Raw genomic sequence first — 19,193 nt, forward strand, 5'->3', positions numbered from 1 at the left:
CATCTTCACACCCAAGTTCAACCCCCGCCGCAGGCACCTCTCAGGCTGGGGTGCTGCTGGGGGCCCAGGCTGCCGGACATCCCAGGCAGATACTTAGCTGGGTGGTGGAGGCAACCTAATTGGTCGGTGGCCCTTTCTGGTGAATGAAGGAGGTTTCTGTTTTACGAAATAAAGTGACTCCTCGGCTGTTGATTCACTGCCCACACGGAGATCTGTGAGCGGAGGCTTCCTAGCCCCGTAGAAATTTGCATACACGTCCACTTCCTGCTTCGGAGCCGGTTCCGCCGCTTACCTGGGCCGGGAGGGCGGCGGTGGCGGGAGCACCCAGGTGAGGGGCCCGGGAAGGAGAGCGCGACCACCTGCGGCCGGTCTGCCCGCCGCGGTCCCCAGGTGAGTGTTCAGACTGGTGGCCTGGCTCCTTCCCTCTGACCCCTTTCCAAACGCCCGCGTCCTCCGGTCCTGTAATGGGCCGCCTTCTTTCCCCGCCTCCCGCTCCCCACCTTTCACTTGTTCTCGGAGAAAATGACAGCGGCGTCTCCGCTGTGGGAGGGTGGATGGCTTAGCATTGCAGGCCGGCCAGGGAGAGGCAGTCTGGGGTGGAGGCACGCACACGGGCAGTTTCGAAGCTGCCCGCGCACCATTTGTGGGAGCACTTCGCGTCCCCACACGATTCGATGAAGAATGCGAGCCCCCCTCCTCCGAGGAGAGCCGGGCTGGCGGAGACGCCGTCATTGGCTTCCAGCCCCGGGAGGCGTCAGTGGCAGAGGTGGGAGGGGAACGCCCAAGTGCTCTTGATCCCTGTTTCACGCAGGGGAGAAATGAACACTCCATTCTGGGGCCTGAGATGCAGCTCAGCTCCGTGCTGGCTCTGGGCCGCCCCCAGCCCCCCTCCCCCGCCCTCCTCCCCTCCAACAACCCAGACATCTGCTGGCCCTGGTCAGAGCCTTCAGGGAAAAACAGCAGGAAATGCTATTACTTTATCTTAGAAGGTAATCAAGCTCCTTGTGTCTTTTAAGTTTAAGATGGTCTCTTAGAATAAGGGGTTATTTTTAAATGAGCAGGAAAAAAAAAAAGAAAGTAAATAATGAATAATAACAAAAAGAGGACAAAAAGCTTGGTTCCAAGTTCTCCCCCGCTTCTTGCTGGCTCTGAGTCTTGGGCAATTCACTTTGGTTTCCCTAGGTCTGGATTTCTTCATCAATAAAATGCATGGGGCTGAGGGGTGGTGGTGGTGAACTAACATGATTTTGTCTAAATTCCTTTCTAATAAAATAAAACTAGGGTAATGGGAGTCCCACAGGGGAGCCGTGATGGGTGGTCTTAGAAGCCTTGTTTACGGCTTCTTCAAATATATTAATTTTTACCTCCTGCTGCTAGATGGTTAGTCCCTGGAGGAAAAGGATGTTCCTTAATCCTTTCCAACCCCCTGGCCCCCATGATACTATCAAACAGCTCCTCGGTGCTCAGGATCCTTCCACACAAGGATCATCTGCTCTCAAGGCAAAAGGTAAACCCGTGGTCTGGGTGTAAGGCTTTGAGAAAGCTGGGTAGCCACAGGGCTCTGCGGGAGGGCTGCCTGGAATTGAGGCAGTAATACTGGCTGTAGCTCCATAGAAGAAAACAGGGGGTTTCTGGAATTAGTTCCTATCCCATTCGGGTTATGCAGGAAGAGCTGTCCCGTGCACTTGCCCAGAGTCGAGGCAGGCCAGAGAGCTGGCAGAGGGTCCTGGCTCCCCAGGCTGCTGCGTTGCTGGAAACCACTCCTGGGCAGGCCTGTCACTGTGTGGGCGGCCCCTCCTGGGAGCAGAAAGGAAGCTGCTAAGCACATCCTGATACCATGTAAGGGTGATGACTATGACAGGACCCACAGAATCCTTACCCTTTTCCAAACCACTCCTTTTGGTTGTCGTTACTGTTTCTTTTGGGCAGTGACTCTGTCAGACCAGTTCTGACGGGCCGTGGCTGACTGGGATGGCTGACTCAGGGCTTCTGGTATTGCTCAACCGTTTCCGTGGAATATCCAGGCCCCCGTATAGTCCTCATCATGTTTTTAAATGGCTCTCCCTATCCCCCTGGGACGAGAGGTTAGGAATTGCAAGATGTTTCCCTTGTGACGAGTGACTGATTTTATTTTCAAGTAATGATGCTCTATTATCTGAAATCAGGCTAACTGTTGTTCGGCCGCCAGCCTCGTTTTGATCCAGGGAGACCACCCACAGTTATTCTTAATCCTGTGTTGCAGCTCCAAGCAGTCAGCGGGGAGCCTGAGGCGCTGGACCGTGCGTGGCTGCTCTGCTCATTGCGTGGGGCGGGCTGACTAGAAGTGAAGTCTGGGCCGTGAACCAGCTTGTCCAGGAAAAGGTTCTTAACTCAGGGACACTCACTTCTGGAGGGTGCAAAGCCTGCTTCTCTCTGGATTAAGGAGTTGGTGACTTTAAAATGCCCTGAAAATAAAAGGATCCCTGGCCAAGGTGGCTCCATTGGTTGGAGCTTTGTCCTGTGCACCAAGAGGTGGTGGCGGTTCCGGTCAGGGCACATACCTGGGTGTGTGCGGCAGGCAGCCAATGATCTCTCCCTCTCTCTCTCTCTCTCTTTCTCTCTCTCTCTCCCCCTTCCTCTCTCTTAAATCAATTTTAAAATAAGTAAAAATGAGAATTTAAATTCATTAAAAATAAAAGGAGAGGAGAAGGCAGTCCTGTTTGCAGGCTTTCTTACAGGCACTCGGAAAGATAGATTAAGTGGGTAGTTCGTCTAAATGAAAGCTAGGTGTTTTTACACATCGTAGAATCAAGATCTCAGAAATATCTTGAATTCAAATCATTTTTCTGCTTCGGGCAATTTTAGATTGGTCTTTAAAAACATGACATGAATTGGAGACAATTGATGCAGCAAAGGACACCAGTGAGGCACTTTACATTTGAAATTCCTTTCAGATCCCGTGAAATGACCCCTAATGTTTGATCACATTTCCTTATCAAAACAATCCTGCAGTCTTTGGTGCAAACACATCCGAGGATCGGAATCAAGAAGCCCCCACCGTGGGCCCCTCTCATTTCTTCCCCGTGAATTGTCACCAAGGTATTTTTAGTTCATGAAACCCAGGCTGTCCTTTCTCCCTCTGACATTCTTTGTGTCCATGGCCCAGCAGGCCTCCTGCTCCGCCACATGTGCTTCTATGTCTGAGTGCTCGGCTTGCTCTGTGCCTGTGTGTGTGTGTGTGTGTGTGTGTGTGTGTGCAGATGTGTACACAGACCTTCTAGGAGACCAGAAGTTATAAACTGGCAAGGTGAGATGAGTGGTCTCTCATCCCCTGTGACCCTTTGAGCTGTGCCAGTTTGGCTGGGTTCCCTGATAAGACAGCTGAAATCAAGCTATTTGGGACTGACGAGGCCCCAGCCCGCGTGTCTCCCTCCCTTCCAATCCGCAGACCTGGCTGGCTGGGGTCTCAGCAGCTCCTTCGTGGGTAAAGGAAACGTGGCTCTTCTCCCCTCGCGGTTTTCCTGTGCTCAGGTTTCAGGTGTTTTTCCTTCTCCTCCTCCCAGGGTCACCAGGGCTCCCTCGGTCCCTGAATTCGCTCCCCCCTCTGTGATGTCTGCTCAGACTCTTCCTGGCTTACCAGCTGACCTCTAACACTTACCTGGATTTGCTCTTTCCTTTCATTCCAGCTGCCACTTCTCTCACCCACAAATACATAAAAATCGCAAGTTAAATGTCGCCTACAGCCCTGGCTGGTTTGGCTCAATGGATAGAGCGTCTGCCTTTGGACCGAAAGGTCCCAGGTTCGATTCCAGCCGGGGGCACATGCCTGGGTTGCGGGCTCAATCCCCAGTAGGGGGCATGCAGGAGGCAGCCAATTAGTGATTCTCTCTCATCATTGATGTTTCTCTCTCTCCCTTCCTCTCTAAAATCAATAAAATATATATTTTTTAAAATGTCTCCTACATCAACAAAGGGTAAATTTTTACAGATGTCCTTCAAGAGCACCCTTTGTTTGTGCTCTTCTTTTCTGTTCTCATTTCTTCCTTCCCATCCCTTCCTCTTTCTCTCCTGATTTTTCCCTTCTGCCCCTTCTTCTTCACTCTGGGTCCTGGACTGAATTAAAAATCACAAATGTGTGGGTAGAGAAGTCTTATCTGAAACAAGCAAACAAACAAATAAACATCCCCTGGGCTGTTTCAAGGTTGTTCTCTAAATGTTTATTACCAGGGTCCAACGTGGCGTAGACAGCCTGTGCCCATTAGCCCATTGCCTCCTTGTCTAACAGCTCAGGGGAGTTCCAGAGCGGACTTCTTCAAATCAGGCCTGGTCACGCTGTGCTGCCCTCAGCCTGACGCTGAGTCGCCCTGTGCAGGGTCTGAACAAGGGCCAGTAAATGTTCCCTGGTCTCCAGGGCTCACCACTGCTTCTAATCCTCTGGCAAACCAAGTGGAAGAACTGTTCTGTCTGGGAAATTCTGCAAGTAAACTTGGAAGTATTTATTCACTGGAATTTGTCCCTGAGCCAAACAGTTCACTCTAAACCAACTTCCACTAAGCAAGCCGATGTCATGAAAGTTAGCATGCATTTGGACAGTAAACAAAGAACATCAACGAGTTTAAAATTTTTTTTAAAAAAATCCATGACTTTTAGACATAAAAAAACTACTCCTTTGGGAATGAAGTAAGACCTGGAGTGTCTGTAATTGAAAGTATTTGTAACTGGATCCGAGGATCCTCCTAGCTATAAATTTATATACTTATTTTTAAAGTCCACCTGAAATATTCATGCTCTTTGACCCTATTGTTGACCCAAAGAAAGCTTTAAAAAATCCAAGCAGCTGGTGAACAGCCGCAAGCCTTGATTGTTTGGAGCTGGCGATGTGGTTTATTAATTACTCAGGCAGCTCACTGCTGCCCTTCCTCTGTTTCTTGCTCTGCTATTTGTCTTCTTCCGGGGACATAACACCTTCATTAAATCCCATCCGTCCTTGCCTCAGAGGCATCCCCTGGAAGATACCCCCTCTCTGGATGCATCACCATTTATCATCACCCTTTGTTTGTGCTCTGTCAACCAGTTTTCAATTTATTTTGAATTCAGTTTATGATTAAAATTTAATGAGATCCAATCAAGTGCTTTTCTCCAATCAGGATGCTTGTGCAGTCTCATCCATACCCTCTATTGTCACGGCCTGAAGGAAAGCCACCCCAGGTTTGCAGCCTGGCGATTCGTTGTAGCAGACGGGTGCCTGTATCCACACCTCCTCACCTTCAAGGTGAGTGGTGCTAAAACACGTCCATTTCAGAAGCGCCCCTGCCCCCTTCCTCCCGCCAAATAGCTGCATAAAGTAATGCTTCCAAAGAGAACATAGTTAAGTGCACAGGCTCTGGTGCTGAACAGCTTGCATTTGAATCCTATCTCTGCTACTTGCTGGCCATGTGACCTTAGGAAAGTTACTTAACCTCCTTGGGCCTCAGTTTCCCCATCTGTAAAATGGGGCTGACAATAGCACCTACCAAATAGGGTGGCTGTGAGGGTGAAATAAGTCAATACATGTAAAACACTTGGAACAGTATTTGGTGCATAGTAAATATCCAATGAATAGAAGCCATTATGACTAACAAAGCGTAAGGTTTCTTAAGTATATCTGTTACGTTAGGTGTGTATTTTGATTTAACAGCCTAGTCTATATCAGAGTTTGGTAAACTACAACCCTCAGGCCCATGGTCCTTTATGTACTAACTAAAGTCTTACTAAAAATTGTTTTCATATTTTCAAAGGGCTGTTTAAAAACAAACAAACCCTCAAAGGCAGAGTATGAGACATATACGGTCCACAAAGCATGAACTGTTTACTACCTGGACCCTAAGAGAAAAGCCCCAATCTATATGACTTCAATGGGGAGAGTTAGGAGATGTATAGGCTGGATTCAGCTTTGACTAGGAAAGCTACTTAATGGGTCCCTGCCTATGGCCTATGAATGGTAATGTGATAACAAGTACACCACCCATAATCCTAATTGTTTTAAGGGCCAAGGGAGATATGTATCAAATGTGCCTGAAATATACATTAGTTAAAAAAGATACGTCTCCAAACATATTGTTCATATGCTACTAGTAGCCCATTGCACGATATCATGTGCAGTAGGCTGCCCGCCACTTCCGCAGGAGCCGGCGGGGACCGCAGCACACCGCCAGGAGCCGTGCTGCTTCCATGGGAGGCGGGCCCGCCGTCTCCTCTCCGGGCCTGTGCTCAGCCACGGAGGCTGCGGGCTGGCCCCCTGTCCCCCAGAGGCCTCAGTCGCTCTGCGCCCGCTGCCCAGTGGCCCTCCGTGTGGCCCTCCGCGTGGCCCTCCGCGTGGCCCTCCGCGTGGCCAAGGCAGAACGGTTGCCTCGTCGCCGTGGTGACAAAGCAAGCATTCCGCCAGGCCGCTCACGCTGCCCACTCTCAGTGGCCGCCCCCCCCAGGACTGGGTGCCGCCATCTTGTGGCTATGGGCGCGGCCATCTTTGTGATGGAGTGACAGTTAATTTGCATATTACCCTTTTATTATATAGGATTGCCAGTGCATGTCATATGTACTGGCCAGTCAGTCAGTCAGGCAGTTGGACAGTCGGACTGAAGGTCACTTAGCCTTTTATATATATAGATTGTTAGCATCCAGGTATAAAATCAGTGAACATAGTGTAAAAGAGTTCACAGACCAAAATAATAATTTTGCTGGCCATGTGACCTTAGGAAAGTTACTAAACCTCCCTGTGCCTCAGTTTCCCCATCTGTAAAATGTGGCTGGCAATAGTACCTATCAAATAGGGTGGCTGTGAAAGTGTTGTACAAATAATAACAAAATGACGTTTTATTTTTTGAGAGCTTGATATGGTCCAGGCCCTGCAGTCAGCACTTTATTTACATCTTCTTTAACATCACAAACACCTTGGGAGCAGGTGTGGCTAGTTTCCCCATTTGACAGAGGAGAAAAATGAGGCCCAGAGAAGTTAAGGAATTTTCTCAAGTTCACACATCTAACCATGCAGCTGGCAGAGAAATAGTTTAAACCTAGGGGGTTGACTCCGGGGCCTGTGCGCTGAAATACACATACTTCCCCACATAGAACCATGTGTTGACTCAGGGCAAGCGCATCAGGAAGACAGCAGGCACGGTTAACTGTGAATGTGCACGGCTTGTTTCCCACACGGGCCAAGTGGGGACTAGTGGGCATGCAGAAAGGGAGTGGGGAGGATGCGAGGAAAGAAGCTTTTCGATGAACTGTGAGATCAGAAAGTTCGTGTTGTGAAGACTAAGAGGCTCCGTTTCAAGAAATGAATATAATTTAAGTCAGGGTGTCCTGAAGGAGAAAATGGTGCTGGGAACAGACATCAGCAAAGAGCTGGAGGCAGCTCAGGGGGTTTGAGAGAATGGGAGAGGGAGGGAGGGAGGCAGGGAATGGAAAATTCTATGACGGGGACAGCAGGGAGCATTGTCACATGGGATGTTAAATCCGCTGCCATCTGGGGTAAGATCTTATCTGCAAATCCAGGGCAGAGTAGTGGAGCTAAGAGGAAGGTCCCAGGCCCGAGGCCGAAAGAAAGCCACAGAGAGATACCTGGGCAGAGAAAACGGGCAGAGGGATTTGCAGAAAAGTGGGGTCTGAATCCAAGAGCTAACGACAGCTCACAGCCCAAAGAGCAGTGGGTTCCAGAGAAGGAAATAGTGTCTCTCGGGTCAGCTCAGAGAGTCAGAACCAGACTGGCCACACAGCTGTTTCAGCCTAGCTGTGTGTACTTGGGACTGGCCTGCGTTCCTAGCTTGTGCCCATCCCATTCCCACCTGGGACATGCTCTCCCTCTCCTGGGTGGTCTCAGCAGGGCCTCAGTCCCACCGGTTCTAATCTTTGTGAACATCAGAATCACTAGTAGAGCTTCTTTCTCTCTCTCTCTTTTAATCCTTTAAGTAGATGCATAGACACTTGGTACAAAATTTAAAAGGTATAAAATGCTCTGAAAAGCAAGACCCCCCCGGCCCCTGTTCCCAGTCATCCAGGTCCTTTTCAGAGGCGACCGCTGTGCGGTTTTCTGACGGGGTGGTGTGCGCACGAACAGCTCAGAGGGTACAAAGGGGAGCATACTCTGCCTCCTGCTCTTCGCTTCTTTAACTTCACAGAAAATCTTGGAGACAGTGCCACACCAGTTCACACAGCACTTTCTCAGTCTTTTTGAAAAGACACAGTGTTCATTGTACAGCTGGACCACAGTTTAAAACATCAGACCCTTTTTGGGCATGTGGCTTGTTTCTGCTCTTTGCTGCTATACACACTGCTGCATCGCCTATCCTCACGGCCGCTTCATTTCACAGGACTTCATTTCACATACCACCGGAGAGGAAATTCTTAGAAGCGAAATTACTAGGTCAAAGGGCAGCCGGTTACTGCCAAATTGTACATATTACACTCCCCTTGGCAAAGTATGAAAGAACCTTTTTCCCAGTGGGACTCAAACAAAAATACGCAGGAGCCCCGGCCCCATCTCAGCATCTGTGGGTGTGGGGCCGGGGCACCTGTGCTGTGGCTCAGAAAGAGGATCTGAGCTGGAAGCCCCTTGGGCTCCCGCCAGCCTCCAGCCTCTCCCTTCCTGCAGGGATTTGCCATGGTGAGGCAAACGTGCCTCCAGGCCCAACAGGCTCAGCGTCTCCCAGGCTTCGGAGCTCGGCATTCGTGTCAGGGTGATGCCAGCATGGGGGCTCACAGGGTCCTGGCTGGCAGGTCCCCCTCAGAGTCAGAGCCTTCTTCTAGGTCAGTGGTCGGCAAACTCATTAGTCAACAGAGCCAAATATCAACAGTACAACGATTGAAATTTCTTTTGAGAGCCAAATTTTTTAAACTTAAACTTCTTCTAACGCCACTTCTTCAAAATAGACTCGCCCAGGCCGTGGTATTTTGTGGAAGAGCCACACTCAAGGGGCCAAAGAGCCGCATGTGGCTCGCGAGCCACGGTTTGCCGACCACTGTTCTAAGTCATAGTTAGAAGACAGGGGCTTCCCACTGTAATCCAAGTGTCACCCTTGTTAGTTGGGGACTGGAGCACAGGCCTTGCACGGTTACAACCATGTGGACATCATATGGAGAAGTCCTGGAATAAAACAGGGGAAAATGGAAATGGTTAGAAGTGGTGATGTACTGAGGGACTTTTTTTTTTTAATATGTAGTCTTTTTACAATATTGACATTAAAGACCAACAAATAAAACTGCCAAGAGCTAGAACCACAACACAACCCATTATTCCGCCAGGGTCCTCTGATGTGGCATTTTTGTGTAATTGTTCTCTGTGACACCCTCAGGAGGGTCCAGGGCTGGGAGGCACCCACCTGGTAGGTGCAGGCCTGCCCCACTCTCTGCTGTTCTGGGCGAAGCTCTGAGGAGACATGACTAGACCAGCTGCCTTGCCGTCACATATTCCTGTCACACTGGGTGGTGGAATCACCTTTATTCTTTAAGAGCTATTGTGATCAACTCTACCCATGGGTGGGACCTCTTAGGCATGGCCCAGGCCCACCTTGGGGCCTGACACTGAGTGGGCACTTAATAAAATATTAGAGAGAAAGAAAGCGAGGAAGCGGGAAGGGTACCCATGTGGTATAATTTAACAAACCCTGAGGATTGGTCCACCCAATACTCCCTGCTACCTCTCGTGGAGCCTGACATTCTCACTGTTCCTGATGCTGCCAGCTACATGGGTCTGTTACCTCTTCAAAACAGGCATCAATCATTGATTCACTCAACAAATATTTACTGAGCACCTACTGTGTGCCAGGTACAGTTCTAAATACTGAGAATATAGCTGTGAATAGAGCAGTCAAAAATCACACTTTTAAAGTGTGAACTTTAAATTTGGGGGGGGTGACAAACAAAGAACATATTAGACATTTGTATTTATAATACACACCTTGAAGTATATACGATGAGGATAACTGCTAGAGAGGACAGTAAAGCAGGGAGGAGCGTGAAAGGGGCACGTGGAAAATTCAGAGAGGACAACCAGGGAGGCCTCACTGAGAGAGTGACAGCCGAGGAAAGACCTGAAGGAGAGAAGGAAAGCCATGCAGATAGGTGCGGGAAGAGTGTTCTGAGAAGCAGGAACAAGCGCAAAGGCCCTGGGGTAGGGCCTTTGATTTCCTGTTATTCGTTTTGTCTCTTGATCTGGATCACAAGCAACTTGAAGGTAGGGAAATGTTTTATACGTCTCTAGAAATAGTTTTGAATATCTTTCGCTCCATACCCACTTGTACTCTTGAATAGATAGGCATTACCTATTGTAAAAAAATAATAACAATAATAATTAAGTGTATGCCTGAGGAGGACACCCAGCACAGAGCTGGACACACAGCAGGCTTCACTAATCATTTGCCGTTGGGATATTTGATAGGGATATGTTTACAACATCAGGGTCCTTGTTTTTAAGGATGGTTAATCCCATTGTTTTACTGGGCGGCTGCTCATTGCCATGCCAGGTGTACTGACTCCCGTCCGAGGGACCCTTTGTTCATTTCAGACCAGTTTTAACTGTAGAATTCCCACCGTAAGCTGGGCCTCAGATTTCCAGTTCTGTGAGATGTCGGCACTTGTCACCTTTTTTATTGGCCCCCTCCAACTCCCCAACAGCTCCTCAGCTAGAAGAGCAGAATTTGCAGCTTTTATTGTTGTTTAGGGAAGCACTTCTGAGGTTTTCCCACTTGAAAACCCAGGGAGATCATCCACAGTGGTACCTGAAGTGTGGGTGATGAGAGAACCGAGTAACAAGAAAGGGTTGACAGAATCCTGTCCTCTTGCTGGTTGGCTCACTCGATGCTCTGTGCCCTCCCATTCGGCTGTGCACCCACAGATGCCAGCAGGAGGTTACACAACACTCAGCCAGCCCTTCAGAAAATGCTTGTGTTTCCTGACCAGCTGAAGAGCATGTTGGATGGCATCTCCGATTTCATAGCTGTAGGGAAATTGTAAGAAAGGAAAACTAGCTGAAATCTGTATGCTTTGGGTGATGAGGCCTCTTTTCTGCAGAGCCCAGGGGGCAGGGACACACACAGCCTGGAGAGCAGCCTGGAAAGGGGACAGTAGGAAAGTGGAAACTGAGGCAGGAGGGAGGGCCGGCCCGGAATGAGAGGCGGACGCTTTCCGCTGTGCCAGAAAACAGGGCAGAGGTTGTTTGCAGCAGATGGGTACGTTTGTTACCAAGTGCGGGTACAGAGAAGTGCTGGCGTGCATTTGGCACTCGGTGGAGAAGCCGGCTGAGGCGTCTTCCTATAGGCAGGGAAGATCCATGTGGTAGGAAGGTGCTGGTCCACCTCTGCTCCGAAGGGGAGCATTTTAAAGTGCATGCTGTCTTGTTGCCATTGGATACGGGGCTCCGGAGAAGGCAAATTCATATTTTTCAAAATTTGTCTTACAACAATAGTTGATGTACATCGTGGCTTTAGGCACAGTGAGCCCTCAGTAAATGTTTGCAGTTGAAATGATACACAGATTCAGAATATAAATTTCAAAGCCCACCCCTGCCGTCACCGCCCCTTTCTCTGCATGGTGTTTGAAGTCCCCCCTGTGCAAGGCCTGCATCGAGCAAACCGCTGAGATTTGTTGTTTTTCTTTCTCCTTCCCTCCCACTACACCTGCTCTGGAGCCACCTACAGACCTCCTGTCACCCCCCCCCCCCCCCGCCTTCTCCCCTGGAGCCTAGGCATTGGGGGGCCTCATTTCAGCCAGTAAGGGGAGGCTAATTGTTTTTCTCCTTTCTCCTGTTAATGAAGAGCTCTGTTTCTCCAGGTAAAACCTGTATCACCTGGGCTGTGGGCTGCATGGCCCGCGGGCTAAAGGCTAGTTTAGCAAACTCGGGCCTGCCCGGCACAGCCCAGGTGGTCCGCTGGCTTCGAGGCAGGCACAGTGCCCGAGGAAAGTAAATCCGCTAAACAACCGAAGTGGAGAATGTCACTATGACCTTTCTGTCAGTGCTTTTAAACACAGGCTTTTTTTTTTTTGATTATTATTTTTTATTGTTAGGCAATAGTCACACAGCAACGTTTTAAAAGTTTAAAAGGTAAAACCTCTCCCTCTCACATCTCTTCTCAGCTCAGTTCCATCCTCAAAGACCACAGTGTAGCAGTATGCTGTGTTCCCTCCACACGTTTTAAACATCCACAAGCACACACGAAGCGGCCGCATCAGGATTCACTTCTTCCTCGATCTTTGGCCTTTGATGTTCATCTTTGTCTTCCCCTTGTGCTGTCTGCCACATGACGGTCCAGTCACATTCTTTGAATCTCCTTCCAGATAAAAATATCTTAATAAGTACGAGTGCCTTTGCCTGGAGGATCAGTAAACAACTCTATGTGATTGGGGCTCTGCCAGCACAGTTGGTGTCACACTGCTGTTAATCTAAACCATCCCCTCAGCGAGGTCCCTTAAGGCCATAAAGTAGGCACTGCAAAAAGGATCTGTCTCCTTAGGCGGCAGCCTGTTTTCTCTCGTTTCAGAAACTACCATGAGCCGAAGCATTCCTGTGGAGGTTGATGAATCAGAACCATACCCAAGTCCGTTATTGAACCCCATCCCAGAATATTCCCTGCAAGAGGGATCAGAACCCCTTGCTCCAGACATAAGGAACATGGTACCCAGCGGCTCGTCTGCACCCCAAACCCCTCTCCATTCCTCGGAAGACTTTTCTCAGGCTCCCCCTCACCTGCAACTTGTAAACCACCAGCGACCTGTGTCCCGGCAGATCACCTGCCTGCGCACTAAAGTCCTGGAGGAGAGCGAAGACAGCTTCTGGAGGAGACATCCGGACCCGGGTGAAGATCTGCCCTCGGACTCCTCGGCGGCCGGCAAGCCTAAGCCCGAGCCTGTGGTTGGTGCCTTCTCCCCAGAGCATCAGTTTTCATTTAGGGAAAAGCGTAATCAATGGCTGGGATCTGCGCTCTCAGCAGCTTCTCCTGACACTGGCCATGGCTCAGGCAAATCGGACCAAAATTTACCTAATGCCTTAGACTCCTCAAGCAACAGCCAAGAGATGGTGCAACGGCTCCGGCCCCACAGGCACCGAGCAGCCCCAGACCTGCCTACCATAGACACGGGATACAACTCCCAGCCCCAGGACGTCCTGGGCATCAGGCACCTGGAAAGGCCCCTGCCCCTCACTTCCATGTGCGACCCCCAGGACCTCCCCGGACCTCTCAGGTCCAGGGAGTATCGTCCGTTTGAACCTCAGAGGCACCCAGCGTGTGCACAGATGCTGCCTCCCCACCTTTCCCCACGTGCTCCGTGGAACCATCAGTACCAGCGTCCGGGAGGTCCCATTCACCAGGTGCCATGTAAGTGAGATTTCCCTCCTCTGGACATTCTGGGCTGGGCAACAAAGTAATGAGGGCCCCAGGTCAGTGCCTCGTGTCCGCAGATCAGCAGACAGGTCAGGCAGGATGCAGCAAGGGCATTTTGCTTCCCATAGGGCAGTCTGTGTGTGGTTGGATATGCAAGAGGCTTTAAAAGAATGCTTTATCTTAGGCCAAAACCTGTCCCACTTGGAACCGGCTTCTCTCGGTACCTTTAAGGACAGAAAAGATTCCTCTGTGTAGTTAATTTAACTGAAACCGGCCTAGAGGCAGGAGGTGAACTAATGGACTTCTACAAAATGTGCTTGTTGCCCTAATTCTTGGGCATCCGGATTCTTCCTTCTCTGCATGCTTCCTCCCCATCTTAGATTTGGCAGAGGAAGGGGACTTTAGTAAAAAAAAACCCAGAAGGTGCCAGAATGTCACTGAGACTCTGGATTCATGCCATTACATGGAGATCAAATTGCTCCTGTGATTCTGCTGCTTGAATCCCTTTGGAGGCCTGAGCCATCTGCCTCTACCCTACCTTCTAGCCACACCCCAGGACGCAGTCTCTGACTAGTCTAGCCGTTTCACATCCCAAGTATTTGCCTGTGCTCTCTGCTCTGTCCAGGATGTTCTTTCCCTTCTTGTGCAACAGACGCAGCTCTATTCTTCTTTAACAGCTTTATTCAGATCTAATTTACATACTGTAAAGTTCACCTTTTTAAGTGTACAATTCAACGAATTGTAGTCTATTTACAGAGTCATGTGACCATCACCATGTACATCTTTTAGGACTTTGTTCAAGTGTTCCCTCTGGAAACCTCCCTAGACCAGTCCCTCCTTCAGGCTCTCTGTTGCATTCGTTTCTGCCTGTCAGGGCCCTAATAACCAGACTCTCTACCTCTCTTTCCAAAATGCAAGCTTTTGCACATCAATAAAGATGTATTTTCAATCTATAATTCCCCAGCATTTAACACAGTGACTAGCATATCCTAGATTCTCAATAAGTTATTTCTGAATAAGTGAATGAGTGAATAATATGTATCAGTGCATTAAGCATCTCTGAAAGTGATAAAATCTCAGACTGAGATGGAAGGTTCATCAAAATCCTTGGTATTAAATCTCCACCGAGGCCACTGGAAAATAAAGATAGGGCTTTACAGATCAAACACGGGGCTCTGAGATACGATACTTTTCTTAGCAAATAAACACTGTACAAAAGGCAGTTCAGGTGATATAAAAGAGTCTGTCCAAAGGCCTGACACCCAGCTTTGAAATAAATTATAGAATAATTACAAATGCTGTAACCAATCCGAGCCTATGTATTATACATGTACACTTAGTAAAAGTTCCTAAAGTGAATGGAATAAGACAGCAATTAATGATTTCTTTAAAGGAAGGAAGTAGAGGAATTTAACTTAGGAGAAGCAGGTGAGTATGAACAGGAGTTTCAGAATAAGGCCAGGAGATGCGAAAAGAGCAGGGCTTGAGGAGGAAGAGCCTCTGAGGCCTAAAACTGAGACCCAAGGGGTTGGATGTTGGGAAGTCACCTGACCGGGAGCCTTGGACACCACTGCAAGCTTCCAGTGCCCCGTAATCAGATGAGTGTGGTGGCTGGGGTTCCTTAAGTAAGAGAAAGGAACTTTGACAGGGTCAGGGTTGCATTTATTTCTCAGTGATTTCCAAGTTTAAAGGGAATACTGTGTGAGAATAATACCACAAACTACTTTTTAAAAAACATTTACTATTGGCATGTAAAGATAATTTTTCTGATCAAAACAGTAATATTTATTCACTCTCAAAATGGAAATAAGCCCCAAAAATCAGTTCATATCTCCATCACCCAAATATAATTCCTCACTGGGTTCTTTGACATATTTACTTCTGTTTCTTTTTTCTTTGTTTACACATTAAATGTAAATGCAAACTGGTTTCCAATGACATTTAGTGTACTATTTTTAACATCATTTTAAAATGCTGCGCAATATTTCATCAGCTGGCTCTACCAAATTGTTCTATTCTCCATTTTTGGACATTTTAAATAGTTTCCAGTTTTTTATCCAATAAGCAGTGACATGATAAACATTATGTACGTTAAGTTGTTATCTGCATTTCTGACGAATTCCTTAGATTAATGTGTAGATGTGTGAATACATCGTCCAGGGCTTTGGGATACTAAGTCCCAAGCAGGTGCTTTTATCAGAATATGATGATAGACAAAGAAAGCATTGATTTATTATCATATGAGGGTTCCAGCAAGATCTTCCTAGTTGAAAACATTTTTCCAGTTGAAGCCTAAAGTGGCACCATAAGCAATCCAGTCTTTGGAGGTGAGCATTGCCCACTCTGGGCAGGCTCTTTTAAAACACAGACACTCCTGACTGGGAACACTTTTAGCCTCTGGTACCTCGTGTCCTGATTTCTTTCATCAGGTCCCTTCCCTTTGCTTTCTGCATTATTTCCTTCTATTGAAGGGGTGGGAGGAAGGGGACACCGAGGATCCTGGGAGTGAAAAGAGGTGATGAAAGGCAGAGAGGAGAGAATTTGGACAGGAAAGGGGAACAATTCACAGAAAATATACAAACGGCCAATAAGCATATGAAACCAAGCTTACCATTACTAAGTTTAAGGAAAGTTTATATGTGCAAAAATGTTAAAGATACCTTTTCCCTAATTAGGCATACAAGATTCAAAAACCTTGACCACCATCCACTGTTAGTGGGTTTTGGAGAAGGAAACACTCCCACCTGCTCCTGGTAGGAGTGTAATTGGTATAATGTTCCAGAAGGCGGTCCCACGATTTAACAAAAGTTAAATGTGCCTCCTCTCTGGCCCAGCAGTCTCACTGTGGGAACCTACAGAAACACTGAGCACAAGCAGGTAAAAATGCATGCCCAAGGGCGGTTAGTAAAGCCTGTTGCATGAGAGTAAAAATAAAAACAAAAATGCCTATCAATAAGGGGAATATAAGTAATGTGTCGAACATACAGTGGACTAGGAGGCTCCTATTACAGAGTGAAATACACATTCTGACATTAAAAAAAAAAGATTAAGTGGAAAAGCATGCCGTGTAGATTCTATACATGTTATTTTTTAAAACGGTATGTGTTTAAAAACTGCATACTAAAAAATCTGGCCCCAACCGTTAACAGTGATCATGGGAGAAGGGAACAGGGAATTACGAAGAGTGGGGAGATTTTCCTTCCAACTTCATGTACTTTTGTTACATTTGTTATAGCAAGTATTACTTTTATAATGAACAATAAGTAAAAGAGAGAAAAGAGAAAAGTAAGGGGAAATGAGAGTGTACAGACAGGCTCACCCTGATTCACCCTGCATATGCCTTGAATCATGGGGAAGAGGGTCAGGGTTGGGTCCTTTTTGTCAAGGACGCCCAGGGCTTAGGGTTTTTCCTTGGGGCAATGCAACCCCAGAATATCTTATGAGACCCCCCCCCCCAATAGCCAGGGCTTCCCGCCATGTAGCTGTGAGGGTTAAATGAGATAATGTATTAAAGATACTAGGAAAGTGGCTGGCTTATGGTAAGCCCTGAATAACTAGAGCTCAGTTACTGTTATTATTTAAACTAAAATCCTGCAGCACAGCTCTGCAGAGAGCTCCTCGACTTCCAGATCCCCTTTGCTGGTACAGATTTTAAGTATTCGAAGCATGTGTACAATGCTTAGTTTCATGTCGGGGCTGTAACTGCACTTAATTGCCAGCAAAACCACTTCAAAGGAGCTGTTCACCTAAGGGATGCTTGTGCAGTTGGAAACCATGGCTACGTGGTTCTTCTCGGCTTTAGAAGAGCATTACTTCCTTCTCCGTTAATGAAAATATAAATAAATAATGATCACCACGCAAATGGCATATCTTAGCCTTTGCAAGTTAAAGCAAAAATGGCTACCGGTCTCCCCTTTCATGTTAAAAAAAAAAAAGTTTTCAAAGCAAGTGGAGAAGTGGAAATAAGCCTGTCTCTCCACCCTTCCTCAACCCCCTTTGGAGATGGCGGCCTGAGAATCCTTCTAGGGAAGGTCACCAGAATAGAGATCATGACTGTGCAATCAAATGAAACCCATAATACAAATAAAGTAGAAAAAAAGAATGTATTAAATCTAAAGAGGCTTTATTTTACTATAAAATTCTTGCTTTCCTTACCAAGGAGACCGAATAAGATAAAACTGTGGACACATACCTACTATTGCTCATGTGAACCCCCAAAAAGTGATTATTTGCATGTTAGAATGCACGCACACACAAAAGTAAGGAAAAGACAAACCAGATGGAAGAAATGATCAAGAAAGGAGCTGCCCTCCAGGAGCCACAGCTGCTTATAGCTGTGAGCATTCCTGTAACAGTTTATGTTGGCTCTTTTGCTTCCTGGCTAACCTGCATTATATCATGATGTTTTTGACAACTTGAAAATCAGATTTTACTTTCTCATAAACTCTCCTAATCCATTCTTAATAAGGAAGAAAAATGTTGAATGCTTTGTCTGATAAGTGGAAAACCTCATTAGGATTTGGCTTAAAAATTCTAAGTGGTAAAAACCCAGGAATGTGAAGACCGTGTGTACTCAGACCAAGAGGGTCATAAGATGGACAAATAACCTACCATTCTGGGCACCCGTTTATGATTGTAGGATTTGTAGCGTGTGTTGTGATTAAGACTGTCTCAGAATCGAGGCGTTGCCATGCTAACAAATCATTTGTCTATCACACCACCCACCACCTTCTATTCTTCATCTCCCACAGAATAAACTCTCTTGGTGAAATTTTAGACGGGGGAGCAATTTAGTGGGGGAGATATTTTGGGGCAGTAATTCTTAAGTCTACCATGTAGGTGGCTGCCGACTTGCACGCCTCTCCTCACACACTAACAAGTGTGGGTTTGTGTTTCAAAACAGACACCTACAGACACACAGATTTTCTTTCTCTCTCTTCTTAGTTTGAGCTACTTAAGGGAACTGTATCCCATTTATCTGTGCTCACCGAGTGTCTGGCTATAGAAGATCACTAAATATTTCTTGAATGAACAAAAAGAAACCTTCTCCCTACTTACTGGGGAAAGGAGCAAGACCTCAGCATGAGAGAGCCCCTGTGATATCAAGCCTTGAAAAGGCCATCTCTAATTGTCTCATGGGAGAGGGGCGGAATGGAGGGAGGTCCTTGGGATTTGGAATCAGAACTTGTCCATTCACTTATTAATTTATTCAATGAATATTTGCCAAGTACACCGGTAGGCACTGAGTGTACATGGGTAACTACAACACATGGGCTTGTCTTCCACAGTCTACTGGGTATATAAATAGAAATCAGCAAATAAAATAAGTGTAAGTGCTATGAAGGAAATAACCAGGTGTTAGAAGAGACAATAGACAGGGTGGCCAGGAGGAGAATTTTTTTTGAGAAGGACACATTTGAGTTGAAACCTAAAGGATGAGAAGGTCAAGGAAGTAGGAGCTTGCTAAGGTACCAAAAGCAGGGCTGCAGCGGCGTGAGCAGGGAGAGACTTGATATGCTAGACAATGATGGATGCAAGGGCCATCGTGAGGAATTTGGATTTGATTCTAAGTTAAACTTCATTAGGAAAACAGAAAATTGAACTCTGTAATCCAGAACAAAGAACTTAGAAGAGTGCTTGGCATGTATCAAGTACTCAATAAATGTTAGCCGTTGTTATATATATGGTACCCACCTAAACTAGTAAGCCTCCATCAAAATAGTAAAACAATATTATCAAAATTTGAGCAATGAAAGATATTCATCTATCTACTAAGCATAGTTTTTATTTAGCAACTTTCCTACACAACCAGCCAAATGCCAGACAAAACCAAATTCCACTTACAAGAGGGAAAGCTTGTAT

At 47.1% G+C, this 19,193-nt stretch overlaps 1 protein-coding gene and 1 long non-coding RNA gene across 3 annotated transcripts in view; one reads left to right on the forward strand and one right to left on the reverse strand.

The window, feature by feature from the left end:
• Window positions 1-66: 66 nt before the first annotated feature.
• The window catches only part of TRAF3IP2 (TRAF3 interacting protein 2), a 39,091-nt gene continuing 19,964 nt past the window's right edge, over window positions 67-19,193 (forward strand). The window contains exons 1-2 of one of the 2 annotated variants that reach the window (XM_080664208.1): window positions 67-390; window positions 12,492-13,325. In XM_080664208.1, coding sequence (XP_080520334.1) covers window positions 12,500-13,325 — 826 coding nt within the window. In that variant the 5' untranslated portion in view covers window positions 67-390; window positions 12,492-12,499. Of the gene's footprint in view, window positions 391-861; window positions 990-12,491; window positions 13,326-19,193 lie in introns of those variants that run through there. The other variant, XM_080664209.1, reaches the window with a different exon arrangement.
• Window positions 6,841-19,193, reverse strand: part of LOC308246229 — a 102,640-nt gene continuing 90,287 nt past the window's right edge. The window contains exon 3 of the long non-coding RNA XR_013960378.1: window positions 6,841-9,100. This is a non-coding gene — a long non-coding RNA (uncharacterized lncRNA). The remainder of the gene's footprint in view (window positions 9,101-19,193) is intronic.

The sequence above is a fragment of the Plecotus auritus genome (genome assembly GCF_963455305.1).
Source record: "Plecotus auritus genome assembly, chromosome: 4".
In the NCBI taxonomy this organism is placed as follows: Eukaryota; Metazoa; Chordata; class Mammalia; order Chiroptera; family Vespertilionidae; genus Plecotus; species Plecotus auritus.